This window comes from Mastigoproctus giganteus, chromosome 1 (assembly GCF_048544385.1).
Source record: "Mastigoproctus giganteus isolate SK-2022 chromosome 1, ASM4854438v1, whole genome shotgun sequence".
Classification (NCBI taxonomy): domain Eukaryota; kingdom Metazoa; phylum Arthropoda; class Arachnida; order Uropygi; family Thelyphonidae; genus Mastigoproctus; species Mastigoproctus giganteus.
This window is the reverse complement of record NC_143575.1, coordinates 205295111-205320478: the sequence shown is the minus strand read 5'-3', so window position 1 is coordinate 205320478 and position 25368 is coordinate 205295111. Positions and strand designations below refer to the sequence as shown.

Here is a 25368-nt window from a genome sequence, read left to right as displayed (position 1 = left end):
AACCTAATGGGACATAAATTCAAATTAAGAAAAGAGAGATGTAGAATAGATGTGTGGGTGGTTAATTTCTGGAACAAACTTCCATCTGTCGTTGTGGAAGTTGATACGTTGATACGTTAAATAAATTTAAGGAGGAACTGGACAGGCATTTGGAGGGAATGGTATGATTTTTTTTTTAAATTTTATTATTATTATTATTTTTTTTTGGCTGATGCTGCATAAGCTCATACACTTGCATCACATGCCACTAGTACTACTACCAGAGTTTCAAAAGGTCCTCAACTGAACCTGGTTTATAACGCAAGAAACTTAGAAACTTATTTGGGATTCCTTTTAAAGCAAGGCTAAGATAGTCGGCCTCAGTAAGAGATTGGCTCTGGGTGTTTCTAAGTGTTAGAATGCACAGAACTGATGGCATCTCATTTGGAAAGCCTCTGAATGAAAAGCAGAAAAATTGTGAGGAAAACATCCGCGAGATGCAGAAAATGATTGAAAAACTGATGGATCCCACTGGCACTAACCGAACTAGAGATAGAAACATATTACGTGAAATTAATTTATCAGCAGGGAAAACTTAAAGGAAGCTATTAACTCGCTCCCCAGTAAAGCAACGATCGGGCCGGACCAGTTCCCGCGATTCATGATAAAACTATGTAGCATAATTTAATTATTCTTACATAATCGACCCGCTCCACCACCTCTTCCAATGAATACTAAGTGACGGGGTTATCCCGAAAACATGGAAGAGATATTACGTAAAACCAGTTCCAAAAATAAACGATCCTAAAACCAGTAAAGATTTCAGGCCCATCGCAATCGGATGCTTTCTGCAAAAAAATATTTGAGAAAGCAATCCTGAACACCGTCAATCAGCACTGCTTTGGGGACAGGCCAGAATACTCACATTCTGTGCTTCCTCGAAGGTCGACTATTACAAATTTAATGGAGACTCTACTCCGAATACAGCTAGCTTTAAATAATAAACAACAGTTGGGCATCGTTTTCCTGGATGTAGCAGCAGCAGCCTTCGACAACGTCTCTATCCCAGCTATGACAGTAATCTTCAAGGAGTATTTCCTCATTTCAGGAAGCACTTTAAGCATTCTGACTAACACCCTTCAAGAAAGACAAATTATCGCAATAAACGGGAAACAAACAGCAACTTACTGTATCTCCAGGGGAGTACCTCAAGGGGGGCGTATTGTCCGCCACCTTCTTCGCAATAGCACTAGCCCCATTTTTAGCTCAAAACTGTGAACAATTTATTATATATGCTGACGATTTGAAATTTCTTGTAACCTCTAAAGAACAAGAAACTGCACGCCATCTATCAGAGGAAGCAAACAAGGCAATCAGGAAGCTAGAAGAATATCTGCACTACAGTGGCCTGATAATTAATGAAAAGAAAACTGCCCAAATGACCTTCACCAACAAAAAGAAGAAAAATGAAATTACGATTCTAGTGAATAATACCAGAGTCCAAAAATCCCCCGCACATGTTGACCTTGGCCTTAAGTGGGATGAAGGATTAAACGTCATACCTCACTTCGAACACATTAGGAAAAAGACATACGCAGCACTCTGGAGCACTAGACAAGAACTCACCGGTCTCCGAAGCCCTCATCTCATGATTCAAAAAAAAAAAAAAAAAAGTGCAGCCATTTTCAACCCACTGCAGGATGGAAGCCTCCTCAACAATTCATGCTGAGGGAAATGGACCATAATCTGCCACGCTGGTCCAGTGCGGGTTGGCAGATCGACCGTATTCAGCAGTCAGGGGCTTGAATCCCGGTCTACTCAAAGAGCGTGTGCTACTGCACTCCCGCTCTTGACCACTCGGCTACGGAGGCCTTTCAATACATCCTTAAATGCGTTACAGCGATTCCGTTGTACGCATCGACTATCTGGTCATCGGCCCCCGAGAACAACATCAAGGCCTTCTTAGGAGTAGAATACTGGCTCCTCAGATGGCTAAACAAGATCGCCGGGAAACCGTTTACCATCTCAAGAGCGGTCTTGTCTGCCAATCTGGACATCACCCCCTGGAAGTATATCATCATAACCAGAAACATCTTAACTCTGGCAGAGCTACCAAAGGAGAGAATAGATGCGCCGAAAGTGGGACGTGATCACTCGCCCTCGGATGATACGACCGAGAATAAACAGAGAAGAATAAAGTCTGAAGTGCGAATTGACTCAATTGGACTCTCTGTGGAGATTTTTCCCAGCAAATACTGTGAATTATTTTAATAATTTAAATATAGATCCAGAAAAACTATGTACAGACAAAATGTATAGGACAGAAATCATTGGTAATGTGTACCGATAGGTACAAATATAATAAGAAGACTAACTTAACAATTTATATAATAATATTTAGCTTTTAACAATTATTTAGTAAATAATTAAACCAACTTAACAATTATTTCATTAACCACATAAATAAGTTCGTGTAAATATGCTCGTAAATACTGAAATAATGTAACTACACCCTCTAGCCACGTACTGTGTATGGATGTCTCGAAAGAGAATACTTTATTTGAAAAGTTTTAATCCAGTTACTCTTTTTATGTGGAAGCACAGCCATTTTGGTGTGACGAAGGCCCTTGTAAACTAAGCCAGTTGAGATGTATGGAGAGTGTATTATGCTAGACTGAGGAAATTAAGATCACGAATTGAGGTCTGATTAAGTTCTTGGGCACTTTAATTAATGAACAACGAGGTATTTAGCTGTCAGCCTCCTCTTTTTAAAGCCACTCTGAAATTCTACTGTCCGATTCTTCTAAGCCATTTCGCAATACCTTACAGCTCTGTGAAAGTAATTATCTCTTGGCAGAGAAGCCGCCATCTTAAGTCAGTGTTTTTGCTATCGTTCCCTCGTGCCTGTTGACTGTACCTGAACAATGCGCAGTGTGATTTCTTTGGTTTTCTTTTTAATTGAGTGCTTTCTTATGATGGAATTGTCTGGCGCTTTTAATTAACTTCTTCAGAATCTAAGATGCTGGAGGCTGATTTTTTTTTCGTAAATTCATACGTCGATTGCAACCCTCACATCAGCGTTTACCTATCGAAAGCACTTTACTTAATCAGGCTTCCGTTTACGATAGGCGGCATCCAATTAGACCCCCGCCCCTCAGCCCCATCTCGCGTTTTTCACAGGATGACATTCGATCGCAGGATGATTCGCTGATGACATATTTCCCATTTTGTAAATACCTGATCTGATTTCACAGGTGAAATAGGATAGAGGACTACAAATCTTCTAAACACTATTCTGAATAATGCACGGACCTGTTTTACTCTGAAGTGAAATGCCAATAACCTTATCGTGTTTTCTGTTTTCATATCTCATCATATGACAGACATGTCTTCAAGGGATTCATCCAATAACTATATACAGGCTAATGCTGTGTCACTTTGAGGGGTTGAGTTCTTGCATCACTGGTATCAAAAAGGGTGCGGGGAAGATTCCTAGATGGTGGAATATTCCTCAAGGTTGAAAGAAAATTGATAAGTTGTGTGGGACACGATGTTCCCCATATTGTGGGAGATTTCCAAAGATATCCTAATTGTCAGTTTAATAAATATAGGCTTAGAAACTTTATGGGATATATTCATTAGAATTTAAAGTTCAGCTGGTCAATGCCAAAAACTAATAAAAAACGATGTACTCTTGTAAATTTTAAATTTATTTCAGCGGTAGTGTTTATAATTATGCATTCTGATAGAACTTGCGTACCCTACTGGTTAAAATCTCTTTTTCTATTGATAGTTTCCTCTCTAAATAACAAAAGACGAGAATACTACGAAGCCATCCATAGCTTAAGAATAGAAGAAGACTAAAAATAATTGCAGGAAGAATAAAGCAAACGATGCATGCAAGAAGAGGGAAGTTCTATACAAACGGTCACGATGTAAGACCGGGGATGTTCGGAGAAAGAGTCAAGAAATCCAAGTAATTGTACTCGCTGTTATTCGAGATCGTCACACTAGAAACAATTGTTCGAACTGCACGAGCAAAATCTCCCTTGGACATCATTATTGTTGTATTTCTCTTAGCTACACCGACTGATTGCGAATGTCTGTAAGGCTGGTGTAGAAGAACAAAGGCCGCGAAATGCTAACAACTCGCAGAGCTGCTTGTGGGATGCTGATCAAGAGAATTCAAAATTCTGTCTGACAAGCGAAGAGGCAGGCTGATTTGCATCGATGTTCAGAGCGTGAACCAGTCAATTATTTGCGGTGTAATCCTTTTTCTTGTTAATCTTCCATTATTTACAGACATCCGATGAGTGTGTGTACTGAAATTTAGCATTTATTTCGTGCATTATCCAACGGCAGCGAAGTGAAGGCAGAAAGGATGTTGCCGAGCTCATTACAACGGCGTGTTGTTTATCATGAGGTATTCGTCGTTCGCTTTCCATCGTTTCATATTCGCTCTAATTGGTTACTTATTAGAAAAGTGCGGCCAGTCTCGAGCACTAACAATATCCTCTTAAAGAGCTGAAAAAAATCATTTACTACGTAAACACATTCTACCTGACAGTATTGAATTTTTCCGCTTCAAAGGAACCGCTATGTTTTATTTTATTCTGTGCAGCTATTAGCATCTTACTGGATGTGCATTCCCTTGAAAATGCATCAAAAATATCTAATGTTTGGACTGGTTGCTGAGTCTTTAGTTACTGCAGCAGCCGCAGGCTCTCTTTTTGGCAGTTTAATGATAACCATCGTTTATTACATAATCTGGAAAAAAAAGAATAGGTGTCTAAATTTTGGATTTAGGCAGCAACTAGGAAATGGCTAGAAAATTGCTGCCTAAATTCAAAATTTAGGCAGGTATTCCAGAAAATACTTCAAAGAGCATTTTGCAGTCGCTAATACATTCGTGCATATCGTTCTAAAAATTTTCATATCACGTGATTATTTTTGATGGTTTGGATGAATTTGCTACACCTCTGAACATTGCAAAAAATTTTAAGGGCTTCGACTGCTTAACACGTTACTCACAGAAGGTCATCGTGATGTGCAAATTCGAGGAAGCGAATCTATATTTAGAAATATAAAATAAAAAAAAAACGCCGTGTGGGTGGCTTTTAATCTCATATTGCCAATTGGATTACAGCAGACTGCTTTGTTTGTCTTCTCTAGTTAAACAATGAAAACTAATCTAAGGAGAATGTCTTATATTTTCTCCATGCACTGATAAGAAAGCGTGATGTCTTAAGTTAGCCAAGCGAGAATCCTGTTTCGCTTTTGACTTTTATAAATCCTTTAGAAAATTTTAAGTAAAGGGGGGGGGGGGTCATTGCTGCCGTTTCCATGGAAACAAATTGTGTGGTGCCAAAGTGAAAGCTGAATGCTGCTTAAATATTTTAATACGCTTTCTTTTCTCGACATCACCGGTTAGTGAATACTCAGCGCTTTCCTTATCGCTCAGTGGAGGCTCACTGAAAGGGATTCTGTCGATATTTTCCTTCTCCTCTCAGATAAAGCAAAAGAGAGCTTAAGAGAACATTTAATCACGAATAATAGAGAAAACATTGGGCTTCAAAATTAATATAAAGGTCTGTGTTTCGGGCATGTTGTGTACAAAGTACAGAACCACACCGCATCTTTGTAATCGTCCAGGTAGCTAAGGAAGTGAATTTATCTTTAAGTGTAATAATAAGCGTCACATTAGCGCTAAGTTAATTTATTACCCTGTTTACATTCATCTACAAACTTGAACACGAATCTTCGGAACCAAATATTTGGGGAGCAAACCTCGATACAGAACGCTCTTCCTCAGGGCTGGCCAGGTATTGATCCGATCACTTTCTCCCCTTTTATTACTGTATTTGAAAAGGGAGGGGGGGGGGAGAGTCAATCCACAGGGTATTTCAGCTTTAAGTAAACACTGCGAGCGCTTTCCAGGAAGCCTAGTGTGATAGGGAATTACAGGGTAACGAGCCGATAATGTAATATATGTAGTACGGAAACGTTAATTTATAATCGTTTGGTTGGCGCGTTCTTTCCTTTCTTCCCTTTCCGCTTGGAAGTTGTCTGATCGCTCATCTGAAACTATACTCTGTACTTCGTTTCGAATGTTTTTTATCATCGAGTTACGCAACAAACAGTCTTTCATAAACACGATAATCCACGCACACATTGAAAAAGACTCGTGGTTATCTCTTGTTCGCGGCAACGGGGGTATTTTTGATAACAAAGACGGTAGACGCTGCTAACCGCATTACATCCGCATCCCTGCACGATGTTAAAAATGAGGAATGGGTAGATATCGCATTTTACGATGATAAAAACTATCGCTGGAAGTTTTAATTACTTTATAAATGCACTAAAAGAATTATATACGAGAATTTAAAATCCAAGAGCTGATTTTTGTTTTTTTTCTAGCAGTTTAATGATAACCATCGTAGATTATATGATATGAAAAGAACCGTAACTTCTGCATATATTTTCTAGAATGGCTGCCTAAATTTTGGATTTAGGCAGCAACTAGAAAATATCCCAAAGAGCATTTTGGCAGTTGCTAATACATTTTTTCATATAAAATTATCCGTCAACATAAAAATTCGTAGCCCATTAGATAAATTTACTCCTTATGAACGTGAAAAACAGGACGAAACTACATTAAATTCAACGGTGGATTCAATTTGTTTTGGGAGGAGGCGATTATTTCTGTGGGTGAAGGGTTTCATCACTTATCGGTCTGTAGTTCCGTATTCATGCAGTCCTAGATAGCACCCGTTTTCAGTCAACCGTTATTAGTTAGAGAACTCCACGAAGTCACGTGATAAATGAGTATCCTCTAGAGATGATTTCGTTGAAATAGTGAAGAGCTAGATAATTTGCTCTCTGCAGGACACTTCAGAGAAAGCGATTGAACGCTGAATAGGCCAGGATGCCTTTCGTTCCATCAGCTCATGGACAGAACGCTGAGAATAATTTATCAAACAAATTGTATGATCGACTTCGGGAACTTATAACAGCCAATTAACCTCTAAGTGTTTCAATGCCAAACAGCCACAGAGAAGTGGGTGCGGAGGGAACAGAAGGGGGGGGGCGAAAACTGTAGGTAAACAGCGTAATTCCAGCAACTCCAAGATTCGATTAACTGTTGGAATTCGATTAAATGAGGATAAATTTTACAAATTATTAATTTGTCAGGATTAATGATGACGTGAAAGATTCATCAGTTCTAATTATCTCCGGCAATGAATAGTTTGGCACGTAAACAGTGCCTTATCTAATGCCTACCTCGCGGAGAAATTAAACTCCTATTATATGGCGCCTGCACGGTAAACTGGCCTCACACTAGCGATTATATGACACATTAGCTTCTACGGCACGTGTGTCTGACAGCTTCTAAGAACACTTGAGAAACTTAGTTTGAACACTTAATACGCACGTTAGAATCTGGCAGAAGCTCTGGTTCCTTTTCTTGGTACTTTGCACGGACATTGGGGTCAGGCCTTCAAAAATCAAACGTCTCTGAAATCGGTTTTCTCTGCAGTGAAATATGGTTTCGAGGATGGAACAGTTTGCAACTGTTTGAGAGCTTTCCTCTATGGAAAGCGAGAATCCAAAAGGTGATATCCTCTTCCAGTTATTATAAAACAAGTTGATCTAACTCCTTCAAGGTAAAAAAGAAAGCTAACCTTATTAAAATTGTAGTACTAAACGCTATCATTTACCAGCATTACTAAGGCAATGATTAGTTTATTTAATGGGTAAGTTTTCTTCCCGGTATTACGCTTTTTTATTAAACTCAAATCTCTCATTTATGTCACTTAATTCAAATTTTATATCAGAAAAATATACGAATAGTTAGCAGAAATTAAACAAAACCCTCCTACATCTGGATTTGATCACGTATACCCAAAACAATAGAAACACATGAAACCATTATCCAACTGATTCAACTATCATTCTTGTGCCTAAATTCGATTTCTGGTTGAGCCTTTTCGAAAGACGTATGATTTATCTTTGTAGATGTAAAAGTCAAGACTAATATCGTAAACAAACATCTTCAAGAACTGTTTTGATAATGTGTAATAGCTTAAGGTGAAATTTAGCCAAGTTAAATTAAACAAAACGGTATAATCTACTTTCGCGATCTCTAGCACCCCAATTGATCATCAGTTTTCCCACGTGACACTTCTACTAACATCTTCTGAGCTGGAAGACACCAGAAAAGCCCAATCGCGCATTATCTATGGGTAGAACGCCTTTAAATATATCATACATTATTAAGGCAGTTCTTGAATATGGTTGTCCAGAATTTTGCATTGAAGATCTTTAATCAGTTAATGTATTTACAGTTTTCAATGCAGCTACTGCTGTTTTAGAGCATCTTCGGCCATTATAAGAGAAAACAGAAGAATGGTCTTGCAATTGGTGACCGATGAATCCACAGACAACAGTCCCTCAGCGAATCCAAAATACTACAGAGCAAAGTGACTCTGGTCTTCCTACCGATGTTTAATCAACACTCTCTTAGGGTATCTAAGATTATTAAAGCATCGTGGCCGCCCCTTTTTGTACTCTTTCGCTCTGGTTATTCAACGTGACCTCGCCGTTTATTATTAGCCAACATAAATAATGGAATCGCCCCGAACTTACTTTCAAATTTCCGCTACACAATGGATTAACTTTAAATCCAAAACTTTTTTCCACTTTTTTTTTCCAGCCTCATAATTGTCTTCCTGCGGATAAGGCATATAACCTTCCTTCGTCATCTATCACCGAGAGAATGCACGTGTCTGTGACGGGATCGTGACAAAACGCGTCTCGAGCCACGTTTGAAACTGGCAGCTGTTTTCAACGCGAAATTATGTGCGCGCCCTCGAAGAAATGGTGATTTTGGTGACCCGGATGTGCAAGAGGAAGGCTGACTTTAGTATAAGCTCTTCCCAGCATTCCAAGTTATATTATTATCTGCTCTTTTTTAAGAGTGCTACTTTTTTTAAGGATTTTATTTGTTCCAGAATATCTTATTATTCCGGGCGTTGTAGATACGTGGCGCTGTCTTCGTTTATCATTAAGAACTAATCAAGCTTCCGGTATAGGAAAAATATAAACTTAGAAAATAGCTTGCAATGCTTTATTTTTGCCATTAGGTTTCCAAACCGATGTTCCTCTAAGGAGGGGAAAACTCATCAAAGGATGGAAGTGCATCAGTCGGTGCTGACCTGGCAAAGAAGTTCTGATAAGACGCCAGAGATGTCATATGGTAGCAGAACTAATTAAGCTTCCTGTATATACAAGGGAAACCCTTATTTGGAAGGTCTTTTTACGTTTTTTTTCTCTGTTTATTGGGAATGGTAAATACGGGAAGTTTTTCTATTAACGTGATAGATATTTGGCTACTTCAAATACAATTAAAATTTTTGTTCTCTAAACGTGGATGGATCTTTGAAGACGTTTTTGGTTGTTAGCTACTCGGGACAATTAATACACGTAGCGGGCACATTAAATTAGTGGTTAAACATCTAAATGTATAAATTAAGAACTTAAGTAGCTAGTTAATTACAACATATAAACGATTATTAAGCAGATACAAAAGTAAAGAGATGCGAAACACGATGAACTAGATGACGTTTTGAAATAGAAAGAAATAGATGACGTTTTGGATCAGTTCTGTCAGGATCTGTGTGAGAACTTAACAGTTGCTATTCTGAAAGATGAAAGAACTGTACGTCAGTTCTTTCTTCAGCAACTGGTACGTTCTTTGGTACTAGGTTGGGAAACTGACAAGTACACAAGGAAGCTTGAAAAATAAATTATCCTAAATCATGTTTGCTAATTTTAACAATTCCTCAAAGCAATGCTTGAGTGTGTGAGAATATTCAGCAAGGTTAGAAAAACAAACTAAGGAGTTCAGCACTTTTCAAGTTCATCTAGTGTGTCTTTCACTGAAAGATTCTTAATAATTCCCAATCAATTCTATTCAACCACCTCAAATCCAATATTCTAGCTCCATAAACTTGGGGCTACAATATTGGATTTGAGGACAGCGGGTTAGCGGCCTAAATGATTGAGGCATAAAGTGGGGACTGGGATTAGGCTCTTTGGAATGTATCTACCCATTAAAGCACCCTCGTGAGTAGCACAGTGGTTATAATTACTATCCTACCACACTGGGTGGAAAGGCCAGATTTCGAATCCCATCGGAGAAACGAGGAAGTTTTGTGGGTTTCAGAAAACACCGAAGAATTCAGGCCATTACAGACATAATACACTGTCGCCTCATACCTTTAGTTGCTTCGTCACTGAACACTCTCGTAATTCTCTCCGGGATTGCGCTTTTTACAGTTTCAGCGTAATTATCCACATGGCTGATATGCTTTGGCTTTTGTTTCGTCTAAATGCTAATGGAAGGCTAGGCTTTCGTCCCATTTCAGGCCCAAATCGGTGGTAAGGAACAATTTCCAATTTTAATATTGATTGATACCTTCTTGTTTCTTATGGAGATTTGAACTCACTTGTAGAACTGTGTATATTCGAGGGGCTATTAAAGTTCTTAGATGTGTGAAATGATGCACGTGCTCATTGATCTGTGGAAACGAATCTGGATTTGTGGGAGTGACGAAGAATTTGAGATCGTCTTTCTGAGATTTGAAGTCTGTGTGGGCTAAGAGGAATGGATCTAATGCAGCCGCAAAAGCAAATGTAGAGAGGATGCCCCTTGAGAAATTCCCTTTTCAGCTGCAAACTGACATGGCAAATAATTGTATGAGATGCTCACATGTCTGGGTTCCAAGATGTCGAAGTAGCTTCTTGCTACATTGAAGTGGGTTTTTAAGAGTAGAATTGGCTGCCTTGCTCTCCAGGGATATGTCAAACTTGGTGAGTGTACGCTGGATCCTTAAGAGGGTCCTAATAAAGTAGCTTGGTTTGATGTCTTCTGTACTGCTGTATGTGAGTGAGTTTTAACTAAAACAGTGATGGACAGTTTCTGTTCACGAAACAAAATTCGATTTGTAGAAGCTGCGTTGAGGCGATTTTTCTTTCTTTATAGCAAGGTACACGCTTTACTTCTGCGAGCCCTTTTCGTTTATAAATACACCCCGAGTGACAACGGCTGTCATATTTCGATACAAGTCAGCAGCAACACCTCAGAAAAACACAAAGCCATTTAAGTGTGGGTTAAAAAATTGAAAAGGAGTAATTTCACTTGGATTAGTCAAGTGAACGGATAGTATCAGAATTTAATCCTGTCTTTAACCTCATTTTCAGCAAAAAATAATACGCTACTCGAGGTAACTCTAATAATACCCAGATTTATAGACAAGAGCGGATTTCTAGTACTTGGATTAATCCTAACTTCTTTGAGTATAAGCATATCACAAACACTGCTTTCTGATTGTTTTTTTTTTCTTCTTCTCCTTCTACCATGGCATCTGCAGTTCCTCCTGTTTCTTTCAAATCAATTAGCGCACGTTCAACTAATCCAAATTCGCCAAATTAACTCTTTTTCATTTATTCTCTCTAACTTAAAAGCGACCTGATTTATGTGTCAGTGCGAAAATGTCAGGAAGATGCCATCCGGACGATTCTTTGAAGTGGCATTGATATAGTAGTAGTAGTAGTAGTGGCACATGATGCAAGAAAGCAAGTGTAGGAGCTTATGCAGCATCAGCCAAAAAAAAAAAAATCATCACACCATTCCCTCCAAATGCCTGTCCAGTTCCTCCTTAAATTTATTTAACCTATCAACGTCCACAACGACAGATGGAAGTTTGTTCCAGCAATTAACCACCCGCTGGCTAAAGGCAAATTTCCGCACATCTATTTTACATCTATCCTTTCTTAATTTGAACTTATGTCCCCGTAGGTTCGTAATCTGAACAAGTGAAAGGATCCCATCAGAATTCAGCGTGCTCAACCCATATTGTCATTAAAATTTTACTCTTCGCAGTAGCTGTGTTTTATGACTGTTTATAATTTGGGCCACCTATGTTTTGAACTAGTGCCATCGTAAATATTTTGTTCCTCCCAATATTTGTTCCTCGGATGTGAGATGAGCACGACTTGAATTTGTTTACTCTGGTAATGCTACGTCTGGATAATAAATAAAGGTGGAATTGTCTGTTTAGCTGGAGGACAAACACGAGTTCCCGGGGGGGGGGGACTTTGCTATCCACGCCTGAAACCGAACTCAGCCGCTGAGTGAAAAAAGCCCATAAAATTCCTCGCTTAATTGACAGAATTGGAACCTGGTCACTTTTCCACCCTATGTGAGGAGGACACTGGTTATGTGACCCCTGTGCTACCAATGTGGACTGTACGAAGAGAAAGAAAAGAAGACAGTAAATGATATATATTATAAATAAGAAAAACAATCATGAAAGAAAATACTCTGACTGTAACGGGCTATGCTGCTTTGTGGGTGTAAATTACTGATGTTTCTTCTTCTAACGGAGTTACTTGAATTGTAATGGAATGGTTTGAAGGAGTGCAGTTCCTTGCAAAATCATCCCATCTGCCTGTCGTTTCGAAACACTGCCAAACATAATTAAGATACTTAGATTGGGCAGAGGATTATTTAATTCGTCTCATAAGTTGAAAAATCGAAAACATGATGTAGAGTAGTGATAATTGTATTAGTAGTGACGAAAAAGATGCAAGGGAGCAAGCTTATACAGAATTAGACAAAAAAAAACAATTTCCCATTTCACCTGTCCACTCCCTTCAAATAGTTTGTCCAGTTCTTTGCATTTATTCAAACTATCCACTTCCACAAAAATTGATGGAAATTTGTTTCAACAATCAACCACCCGTTGGCTGAAGGCAAACTTCCGCACATCTATTCTGCAACCGTCCTTCCTCAATTTTAATTTATGCCTCCCTCATGTGTGTAGTCTGAACAAGAGGAAGAATTCCATCAGCATTGAGTTTAATCCATTCAAAGTCTAAACCACCTCATTCAGCTCTCCTTGCTGATCATTAGCCTCCAGATGCGGCGATTTAATGAACCGAAGCCTTTTCTGATAACAGCCCCCGTTTGTCTCCCTCAGTAATTCGTTGCTCTTCTCTGTACCTGTCCCAGCAGATCCACGTCCTTCTTAAAATGAGGCCTAAACATTATTTTTAAAACGGGATAATCACCTTCTTATCCATGCTGAGAAATTTTCTGTACGTCATTGACAAAACCCCCATGTGCTGCCCTAGAAGCCCGCTTAGAGAACTTCATGTCTGACTGCACAATTACTCCAAGGTCCTTTTCGTTCTCTACTGTTCTAGTTTGGTACTACACACTTGGTAAGTTAATCTGGGATTACTGCTACCCTTGTGCAGTACCTTGCAATTGTCAATATTAAATTTCAGTTGCCACTTCTCAGCCCATCTGCCTTAATTGAAGAAAGACAGGAAATTTTCAAAGCCACTTGTCAACGTGGGCATCGTTCTTCTGAAGTGTAAGAGATGGGTCAATAAGTAATCTTAACTGCCCTCTTTTGAATGGAGTCTAGAAGCCAGCGACAGATTTTGGGGGCATCGCCCCAGATGTGGGAACAATATTCGATGTTGGGGCAGACTTGAGATTTGTACAGAGTGAGTAGCTGTTTAGAAGAAAAGTAACACTGAGAGCGAAAGAGAAAACTGTTTTTTTCAGATGCAGAGGAAGCATTTTTTACCGTGCTTATTGCCAAGAGAAATTAGAAGTCAGGGTAGTCCCCAATAGAGATATGTGATCTTGTCTATAAATCTGTATCACCGAAGATGCGCATAGAAGCAGAAGAATCCTTTTTGCGAGATATAAGACAGGACTGAGTTTTAGGATTGAAATTAACTATGTTATCTGTGCTCCACTGGAGATCAGCATTTAAGGAATTGGTAGAGAATATTCGAGAAGTTGAAGCTGTTGGTGCAGAGCAAGGTTTCTCAAAGTGGAAGGTAGAGTGCAATATGCTGTCATCAGCAAAACTGTAGATAGAATTTTCAATCAATGGAAGAAGGTCATTAATGTGCAAGAGGAAAACAGTGTCAGAAAGAACTCAACTTTGGGGAACATCAGCATTAGTGGAGAAGCTAGAAGACAGAGAGCCATCTACCATCACACGAAATGAGCGGTTAGAGAGAAAACTGGATATCCAATTACAAAAAACAGTTGAAAAACCATAAGATGGAACTTAATTAAAAGAGCTTTGTGTAGACACCGTCAAAAGCCCTTGAAATATCAAGAGCAACTGCTTGAATTTCACCAAACGTTTCTCACTGAATTTATTCATAGATGGGTAACATAAGCTAATAAGTCAAGAGTAGATCTATATTGCGAATCATTGATCAGAGGGAATGTTTCAAGTTAGTTTCGGAGTTGGTGGTTAATGGATTTCTCCATTACTTTGGAAAGAGTAGAGGTAAGTGCAATGGGACGATAATTGGATGGGATTGATTTGTTACCCACTTTAGGAACTTGCTGTATATGAACATACTTCCAAGCAGAAGGAAAAACACCAGTGGAATAAGAAAGCGTAAAAAGGCAACACAGAACAGAAGTAAGCTGAGAAGCACAGGTTTTCAGAACAAGTGAAGAAATGCCATCAGGACCTGAAGCTTCTTGGCATCAATATTGTTCAGAATTCTTCTGATATCCTTTCGACTGAATACCACAGGAAGCATTGAGTCAAGTGTACTGGGACGGCAGGAGGTGGTTTACCAAGATCATCAATACAAGAGGTAGAAGAAAAGTAGGATGGTAGTTAGTCTGTTCATCTTTATCTGAGGTGACAATAGAACTGTGAAGTTTTAACAGAGGTGGGGCACAGATGGCTAATATCTTCTGCAAAGACCAGAATGCTTGAATATCAATTAGACAAGAAGCAATCTAGTTGGGACTGATTAATAACTGCTTTACAATTATTGCGAGGTTTAGTGTAGGCAGAAAATGAATCTGAATATTTGGATGCAAGAAAATGGCCATATGTGACATTCTTATCTTGAACAGTCTTGGCACATTTATTGAAAACCCAAGGTTTAGATGAAAGTACGAGATTTCGAGGTGGAGTATGGAATAAAGGAGATTATTCCTACTACAACAATAATTTCACACCATCTCACATTATCTTTAAAACAGTAATCCATCCATTGGAGAAGAGACCCTCACAAAGTTGTGATCTGATGTGCCTGGAGGACCACTCACTTCGATTGTGTATTTAGAAGGGTTGTTTGTAAGAAAAATATCAAGCGTGTTGGCTGTGTGGTTTGGACTGTCTCATATTCTGGTAAGTAAATGGATACTTTGTGCGACTTCATTTTTAATTGCGAAAACATCCGAAGCTCAATCGGTTAGGTCCGTGTGACTAGAAAACAGAAGCCAACTGGAGTTGTGAACATTAAAATTACCTCACTGCTAGGAAAGTCAAGCTTCAAAGAGATGAAGTCAATGAGTTCCAACTGATTAGTGGAACTGGGAGAATGATAGAGGTAACAGATGAATTTGACAGAATATGGTAGAAAAATTTTAAGCATGAGGACGAAAAGAGCAGATTCCAAATTATTAAGTCACTCAGAGTGAATATCAGAATGGACAAGTACCTGCAGAATTACCTGCCTTTGAAGCTAAAGGAACCTTACTACGAATAATTGGGACAAGTGCGATTGAACAATGGTTGAATCAACTAATAATTCGGATTCTGTTATAAAAAGTAAGTGGGGCTTGGCAGACTGTAAGTGGGGTCTGCGCGAGTAAAAGAGTGGTATCGTCACCGACCTTCCCAACCGGGTGGAAAAGGCCCGGGTTCGAATCCCATCGATGACGCGAGGAATTTTAATGGGCTTTTTTCACTTCGTGTCTGAGTTAGTCGGTCGCAGGCGTAAATAGCAAGGTTTCCTCCCCCCCCCCCAGAAACTGGGGTTTTTCGTCCAGCAAAACTGACAAATCGACCACAGAACACACGCAATTAACAGACATAAGACACAGCACGTCAGATGAATTTAATTATTCGGATGGCCTAAAAAAATGATAGTTTGGTTTTTAGGATGTAAGTGGAAATGGACGTCATTGAGATTGGGACTGAGACCGTATTTTTGTGAAGTGAACGACGGAGTGTTTTGAAGTTTAGATCTTTTCTCAGCTAACTCGGACTTCCCCCGGTCACTATCTGGTAAAGTAGAAGCAGAGATATTATACACTAGTTGATCCTGAAGCGTTCTAGAGAGTTCCAATAGGTTAGGTCCGGTGGACTATATAACGGCAGGCTAGCGAATGCCGTTTTAGAACTATTCTCTCGAAATGTACGGAAGATTGGATCTGTAGCCATGACGCCAATCATAATCTCAAAAGACACCAATTATACTGCGTAATGGAAGAGATGGGAGGTTCTGGAACTTTTCTCTTGAGACTAAACATGTGTTCCACCACTTCAAGCTTCCAATAAGAAAAGCTGTGGTATTGCATTGGTGACACACAGAGGGGCAGCATTCCTCTGTGTAGAACGGAAACCATACCTTGATCCCTGCTTACATTGGTTCACACCTGGGTGGTTATATCCATCCAGGTGTGAACCAATACTAGGTGCAGTGCTTCAGAACCGTCACACAAGGTTTATACCCCCCAGGGTTACTAACAGTCCCACTATCGGGAATGTATAAGCACAGGATTCGGTTATCGCAAGACGACCGGACTTACCGAAATTCCGTCCAATATACTCAAATGTCACTTGAATATCAGTTCCATCACCGTTTCAGATTCCCAGGTAACAAGTCCTAACTTGTCATGCCTGAGAAAATGTTTCGCAGGTGACAGCCTTTGATATACCTTCATCAGAATCATCAATAAATGTAGAAAGCAACAGTGGTCCCAGCACTAAACACAAAGGGACTCCACTAATAACAGTAGTTTAAGAAAAGCAGGCCCGTTTATAAACACACTCTCTTCTCCCACTAGGCCAACCCATTATTCACAGCATTAACTTGCCCTTAATACCACACACTGTTACAATTTGTAGAGCAGTCTTTTATGTGGATAAGTACCGAAAACTCTTTTCTGACACCTATCACATCAAGAAATTTTTCTCTCGGGCATTATTCACACCTCTTGACAACACAAGAGTTGGGTTTTTGTTTCCATTATCCTGATCGACGCTTGCCTAAAAATACAAGTATATTAAAGTGTATTCAATCATAAATTGCGATTGAATACACTGAGGGTTACCAGGTTTTCTTTCCAGCTTAGTAGAGTTTTCGAGGGTTAATGAATGCAAGTTTAAGTGAGGGACTTCCCACTTGATGAAACTGCGTATTTGAACAGTGGTTCCAGTTCCCCAATCTATGAAGATGCTCAAGTCCCGTAGTGTTATTTTGGACTGACAGTTTTAACTCTGTGACTTTCTTATTTACTCTGTGAAGGATTCACGACAAAAGTCCCTATGTGGACCAAAAGAAGAATTCCCCTCTTTGTCAAAAAACGTGGTTGCTGAAGATAACGTTGAGAATCTGCATAGTCTATAACAGAGGGAGTCCTCTTGGAGAGCACAGTTGGTAAAATCGCTGTCCTCCGCAGACTGGGTTTGAAAAGACCTGATTTCAAATCTCCTTAATGATGCAACGAATTTTTATGGGTCTTTTTCACAAAGTGGCTCAATTAATCGATCTCAGGCGCAGGTCCAGCAGAAAGCACGCAATTTCAGACCTATGGCCTGAGTTGCTGCTGCGCGTACAACTACTAACCTGTAACAGGGGGAGGGCTGGTTCCGCACTTAATTTACAGATTAAAAAAAAAGCATTTTGAGGGGTTGAGGAATGGCACAAGATTTACTTAATTACCAATTACAATTTACGGTAACAAAAGAAAAGAAGAATCTTCGTTATTTTATTTCGATCCAGAATAGCAAAGTTTTTTTTTTTAAATAGCCAAAAGTGTGTGTGTGTGTGTGTGTGTGTGTGTGTGTGTGTGTGTGTGTGTGTGTAATAGAACAGATAATTTCTTAATTTCAGAGTATTTGTGATATATTCATGATTGTAAAGAAAATTGATGACATGTCATGATACATCCGTCACGTACGTGTCTTACTTGCGGTCGTAATCTTATTGGGAAGACGCTACCCATTCGCCATAGCAAACACTGGTAGTTTGCTGTACTCCTCTTCCCAGGCAGTGATTGGCTCCATAATCGAACAGGATCCCATTGTGCGTGCTCTGATTCAGCATTTCAGCTCATCACCCAAATTACTCGTGGCCTACAAACTTCGCATCGCTTTGCAACACAGAGAGAGAGAGAGAGAGAGAGAGCAAGCAAGCAAGCATTGCCTGCTGATACAAGTACGGACAGGATTTCAAGCCTTTAAGAGCTTGAAAGCCCAAGTAGCAGAGAATTATCAATTTGAAACGTGCTCTTTTTGGATACGTGCGCTAAAACCAATCTATAATCCAAACAAATGATGAGAAACATCCCCACATAATGCAAGAACATGGAAAAGGCTGTTACTTAATACAACGCTCTTTGATGAGACTGTGGAAGATCGGTTTATGGTGCGACGATTTTCACTTTAACCTTCCATTATCTCGTGATTGAATTTGAGTTTTGTAAAATGGTTGGAGAATTGTAAGGCAGAGATTATATTTTTAAATAAAATAGTCATCCTTTTAATCAATATGTACAGCAGGGTCGTACTAAAGTTTCGGATTGTACAGCATTCTGAAAATGTGCTGGGATATTCACAGATCCATTGGATTTTTTCTTAATACGGACCTGTCGTACATGGCCACATGTACCACAGAAATACAAATTTCCCCAGCGCACGCACACACAAGAAGATTTTGTTGATCATTTCAAATACTCCAGTAAAGAATCAGCTTAAACAAAACCAGATGTTAGACCGAAAAGGGCTTTTAATATTTTTTCAGAGAAAACCACCTTGAGCAGCTATACACTGGCATATCACCAGCGAAGCTGGGAGAAACTTTTTTAAAAAAACAAGATGAACCAGAAACACCATGAGTCGCCACTTCCTACGATCTAATCGAGCAAAGAACGATCATCCTCAACAACGTGAATGATATATTTTTTGGATTCTTCAAGTCTGAGCAGCTTGCAGCTTTTTGTTCGAAATCTTTCCTCAGAAATCCATGATTTTTTTTCGCTGTCAAAATGAAAGTTCCTATTATTCGAAGAGTCGTTCCATTATCAGACGTAGTCAATGCACAAAGGTTTTAGACCGTTTCTGTGGTTCAAAGAATTGTTGGACGTCCACAGTGGGTTTGGCCATCTCGAAATCGTGCAGACCATTGGAAAATACGCTGGCTGGATACACACGCTGCCATCATTACTCTTCAACCCAACACATAATGTCACAATGACAACACCTTGAACAACGCAGTTCTAACACGACTGGATGCGAATGACTTACGATACTCAAATAGCCTTGTAGATGCAGTGACGTACGTCAGCTGCCAGGTCATGTTGCATCATGGTCTTACCATGTTTTGACATCCATGCAGTGGACAGTCATGAAACTTAATCCTAGAGGTTTCAGAAGAATTGGATCCAATATTTGCGTTACTGTTGTTATTATAACATTTGTTTCACTTGATTAAGAGATTCCTTTATGTGCTTGACTTAGTATTTCTTCCTACAGACATATTATTCAATGTCCATAAAAACGAAAAGCATGTAGTAAATGAAACTCCTAAGAATTTTCCTAGTGTGTGTGTGCTGTCGAAAAACAATATTTTGGAGAGAGAGAGAGGAGGTGGGGAGCGTCAAATGAATAAATGGAGTCATGGAAGAAAAGTCGTATAATTAGAAACAGGATAGAATTACCGTCCTAAAATACACTGTCCGTTCATTGGCCTGACGTGTTATCAAATAAACAGTTTGTCTCTAACATCGTATTTATCGTCTCAGGATGGTTGTGGCTAAGATTGATAGGTCTAATACATAGATGTACATGAGGAAACAACCGAACTAATAAATTCAGCATTACTGCTTTATAATTATCAATTTATGTCCACCCATTTCATTTGGGCTGTATATTTGTTTGTCGAAGTCATTTCCCATTCGACTCTAGAAAAAAAGATAATTCTTTTACCAATCATTTTCAATTTTGGCCAAGAGTTACCTGTTGTTTTTGGATAATCCATCATCACCACTCTGTTTTTCCACTTTCATTTATGCATCAAAGAGATCTGGATTCGAATCTTGTGGGAGACAGGGATCAAATAAGTAGGAAACATTAGTTATCGTCAGCCGATGAAAGAGGTTGACATCTTTGTATAAATGTCACTCAGTTCATTAGAAAATACACCCCTCTTACCTTCTTTTTATTATTCTGTTTAACTAAAAGCGGACCATTCGCATAGAAACAGTTCTGTACATCAGCAGAGAATTGTAAAGATTTAACAGCGCCATTGCAATAATCTGTTTTCGTATCCAATGTAGGCTACACACGAATTGTGAAAACCAGTCATCCTTAAAGAGGTTTAAATAACATAAGGAAATGTGAGTAGTCTCAGCGAGTAGTGGACCAAACAAATCAGTCAGCTGGAACAGATGCCTTCTGGATAGTTGGTTCCTCCCGGCGACATCTTGTCTTATCACATGGACTGAGCAATTGTGCAATATAGGCCTACCGCAAGGATTCGGATTTTATCCACTGAAATAGCCTAAATGGCAAATCCATCCCAGAATAATGAGGTAGATGGAAAATACGGGACAAGAGAACCTATTTAATTTTCACCTTTTGATACAACAAACTCCTCTCTTTATCCCTATCACTTTCTGTGAGGTACAGCTAATGTTTCTCTTGCTTGCCAACATGCCCTGTAACAGAACTAAACTGCGGTGTCTTTTAATTTAGAGGATCATTTTGTTTTGTTATTTGCTGCGATTTCGCGTCTCTATGTGGCTAAGTGGCCCGAGGAACAGCCCCCCTCACATCTCGTTCTCTCCATTTCGCGCAGCACTAGATTTATCTTGACGGTTGATAGCGAGGTGGCGCCAGTTGTAATCGGCTCATTAAAGATGCCGCTTGGATGTCAGCGGTAAAGATAAGCACACAGGAGCGACAGAGTGAGGAAGGATGGTGTAATTTAGTCTACTCCATAAATAAAGAAGTGGGAAATGAAGTTTTGCCAGTGAGTTACGTCACAATTAGTGTCAAAGAGTCATGACGTCACATCTGGTGAAATTTCATTCTCTGTTGGATGTAGAATATGAATTCCTTTGGGATGCTTATCAGAATATAGAAAATGGAGTGAAAGGGAATACGTAGATTCAAGGTATTGTGGGGATAAGGGGAAAAATCTGGGGCGATGGTTAATGGTAAATGAAGAAATTAGGGAAGAATCTAATCTAGGGAATGGAAAAATGGGGAAAATGTAGGGAATGGTAAATGGAGAAATGTGAAGAAGAAATGATGGAGATCTATGGAACGGTAAATGGGGGAAAGTGTACAAACAAGGGGAAAATCTAGGGAATTGTAAATGAGGAGAAAAATCTGAGGAACGGTTAATAGAGAAGTGCGGAGAAATTAAAAAAAATTGGTTAATGGGAGATGTGAGGAAATTAGGGAAAATCAGAGGAATGGGAGAGGACTAGTAAGGAAATGGGTGGAAAGGATTAAATAAATCCAGGGAGTGAATTAAGGAAAAGGATTTCCAACCCTAATTGGAAAATGAGGGGAAAGGATCTATAGGACAAATTAGGAGAGGTTAATAAATAAAATACCGAGGCCATGAAAGACATCCACAAATTGGAGAAATTTCTCAACTTCCTGTTAAGAATAAACCTAAGAAACCCGATCGATAAAAGAAAAAGGTATAGCTGTCATTAGTAACTGCTGTGTCCAGGTGTGGCATGAAGGAAAATGATCACCTTCGTGCGGAAGAAGTTTAATATTCCTCGCTTATTACAACACTGCCCTATTACAAACTGTTAATATTCTTTACAAGAGAAAGTGTGTACTCTTTGGCTGTTTCTGCCAGTTATTAGGGTTTAATTTGAAAGTCATTAACTGTGTCATCCGTTAATACAAGAAGGCGGAACATCTGCATACCTAAACGTCTTTCTTGTTTGCAGCGAACAATCGGGGTCTGTTTAATTACTTTGTCCTTGATTCTTATATTTGTCGACTGTCTTAATTTGGTAAGCGCATTGGCACATTTTTCGGCAATCAGTAATGTGGTTTGCACCTCAGACACTGACTTCTTCATTGTTAAATACAATTTTTTGTTCATCATTTTAATTTTCTTCAGTGAAACTTATCTCCTTTAACATCCCCCGGCAACAAATTGATCGATTCTTTTTCTTGCAGAGATTTATAGATTATTTTGTGAAGTTCACAGCGAGAGCGAAGAAAGACGTACATTCAGGTCATCTTATGTAGGACTTAATGAATTCGGCGCTTATGTCAAATACAAGAGACCTGATAAATCAAAGTTACTTATTAGTACGCGTGCGCTGCGACATCCCTGGCCTAACCGACTGAAACTTGATACCCCCTTATATGAATAATAACAAAGTCTTTTACTTTTAAGAATGTATGCGATATACATTCTGTTAAAAGAAGCTCGGATATATATCTTAACGGTTTTCTGTAACTTTTAACCTTTTAAATTTCAGCTCCTGTTTGACTCATCTCAAGTTCATTTAAAATTCTCTCTCTAAAAGTTGGAAATTAAACAATTCTTCACAGACTCCACCTCAGTTATCCATAGGCATAATTGAGACAGAGGATATCAATTGAAAAAGGCTTTACAACAGTCAGATCAATAAGTCTTTGATTTAATAGTGTGGTAGGATGGCAAATATCAAGGTTTATGCACTGTATTTGAGTTAAATGACTTACAAAATCATGACTGAGTGCATGTTTTATATTGCTAATAAAATTAACTTTTCGGGAAACAGGAAATTATTTTTTTCGAGACAAAGCTGATGAAAGATTGAAGTGAAAATCATTAAAGCTAACGCTATGTACTGTAGTTTAATAGTGGAATGTTATCGAAACATTTGGGGCTGGAAAGAAAAGAACTGATACTTCAGTCTTCATACTTCGAGACTTACAACTTGACAAAACAACTGAACGACTTACCCACTCTAACGACGGATGGTAACGCGGGGGACAGTTTCATTACGAGCAACTGAAGAACTAGGTATCCCAATGCAAGGCAGGTACCTGAAGACATAGCTCTGGCTGCCACTAACAGGCCCTTCAACTAACAGAGGAGCAGCGGCAACATGACGGAGAGCATCTCACAAAATTCCCTCCCACTGTCACAGTCAGAGGCGGAAACTCAGTGCAGACGGCGCGATTAAAACTGTAGCGGGACCACCTGAAACTTTACAGCTGCAGTGACAGTTACGGACGCTACCTGCCGACATTCTCCAAAGCGATGAAGGTTCGTATCGCCCTGTAGATAACAGCACGTTTCGTGGCACCACCGGCATGGCTCCGTGCACGCTGCAACGCTCTGGCAGTCGAGAAACATCTGACGGCGGAACTGCCGCCGACACTTCGCTGTGTTGCGGCTGCGACGCAGGAGGGCGCTGGGGTTGTGCAAACGCTGAAATTACGGCAGTGACAGGTTCGCACAATGGTACGAACAGGTGATTCTATAATATCACCCCGAGAAGCCCAGGGTGTAGAAGTTTATGACAGCTCACTGAGAGAGAGAGAAAGCTATTACAGTTGACACCGGGAATGGGGTCGGGGGGTTAAAGTGCATGAGGCGAAATGAAAATCGAAAACGAGTTTCCCTTTACTGTCTTATAATTGCGTTAGTTTCAGATTGCCTCGCACTTCTCCTAATCAGGCCACATAAAACTGTCAGAAGCTATCGAAGAGAATTAGATTTATTCTCATTTTTAAAATCTCTGCATTTGTTTATAGGACAATGCTACTCTCATCAGAAGAGTGAAGTTAAAATGGAGTCAAGTAACAACGTTCGAAGAAACCAATAGATTTTGTTTTTCCTGTAAAGTATGACCTGTAAATTGATTTTGAAGGAAAAAAATCCTGACAGAAAGTGCGCCGAATTTGATAGCTTATTTTGTTCAATATTCAACACCTGTGAGGATATAAATACGTAGCTGTACATTATTTTATTTACAGTACACATAGAAACCAGCTATCAAGCTCCAATAGACTTACCCCTGTAAAGGTCGCATTCCTGGGTAACTCACATGCCTTGCAGGGAGATTGCAACTTACTCTGTGTCTGGTTTTTTTTAGATTAATTTCAATTAAATTAATTTTATGAAAAATAATTTCATAAAATTTAATTCGTCACAGCATGTTTACGTGCGAATATTATTACTAATTGTACATATCTATTTAATTTAAAAGTCATAGTGAGTACAGTTTAGAACTTAGTATAACTGGATGCTTTTTATATAAGTTAAATTCTATCAAATTTGCGTCATTTCCGATCGGATACCATTGGCTCCAGGATTTTTTGCTGAAATTGTGGAAAGCACTAGTTTAAATGAAAATTGGAACAGAGATTCCAGTGTCACTCCACAGATACTGGTGTGTCAAGACATTGGTGACAATTGACAAAATGATTGGAGTTATTTTTCCTTCTTCTACGTAAAAAGGATGAAACATTCGATCTTAATAAAGGATGCAAAAATGGCTAGTTCCAGTTCTTTACAGATGATACCAGAATGCACACATAAAGCGAAAATTTAAATAAAAAAGGGTTTTGTCAGAAAACTGGATGTTTATTATTTTTAAGAGTGATAATTTTATTTTTGAGGAATGTTCTCGGACAATTGTTCTTTTGTGAAGGCAAGGGCTAATTAATATAACTGAGTTTTGCTTATTCGAATGTCATAAATGTGTTCTACATATTTTGCGCGTGCATATAATAAATTTATTATTTCTACTGATTTCAGTCCGCGTTCTATTAGCCCCAACTGTTCTTCGATAACCTACTCGTTCTTGTGAAATATTATTTGGATTTTAGAAGAGATTCTTTTGAATATTTCCCAACGGACATCTCTTTCTCTGCTCGGAGAAATTAATCATTCGAGTTTGAATTTTGTGATCTGTTCGCTGTATTTTTCCAGATTTGAAAGTAACAATCTAGCTCTTGTTTGTTGTTAAAATGTTTTTCAAGATATATCTGAAATATCCCAGGTATTTGTGCCCGAGTACCATGAGAAAGATGGTATATACCTCAAACTAATTCATCACTTGGAATAAAGAATTTTCCCACACGTTGCCTTAACAAAATCTCGTTCAGCTCGTGTAAATTGGATTTATTTAAATGCCTCTTCAAACACACAGCGTAGGAGTCTGTTAACTAGCATCTGCAATTCCGATAGAAGATTAAAAGCAACGTGCAGCACTACGAGTTTATTCTCAATGGTTTCCAAAATGATTTCGATGTTGTAATTGAATTCAGGACACGCATTTTAGTTTTC

The 25368-nt window shown here is 39.0% G+C and overlaps 1 protein-coding gene across 4 annotated transcripts in view; it reads right to left on the bottom strand.

The window, feature by feature from the left end:
* LOC150091466 (glutamate receptor ionotropic, kainate 2-like) overlaps positions 1-23409 on the bottom strand; it is a 65645-nt gene extending 42236 nt beyond the window's left edge. For all 4 annotated transcript variants that reach the window (XM_090375694.1, XM_090375684.1, XM_090375702.1 and 1 more), the window contains exon 1: positions 23034-23409. In XM_090375694.1, coding sequence (XP_090231820.1) covers positions 23034-23127 — 94 coding nt within the window. In that variant the 5' untranslated portion in view covers positions 23128-23409. The remainder of the gene's footprint in view (positions 1-23033) is intronic.
* Positions 23410-25368: the final 1959 nt, after the last annotated feature.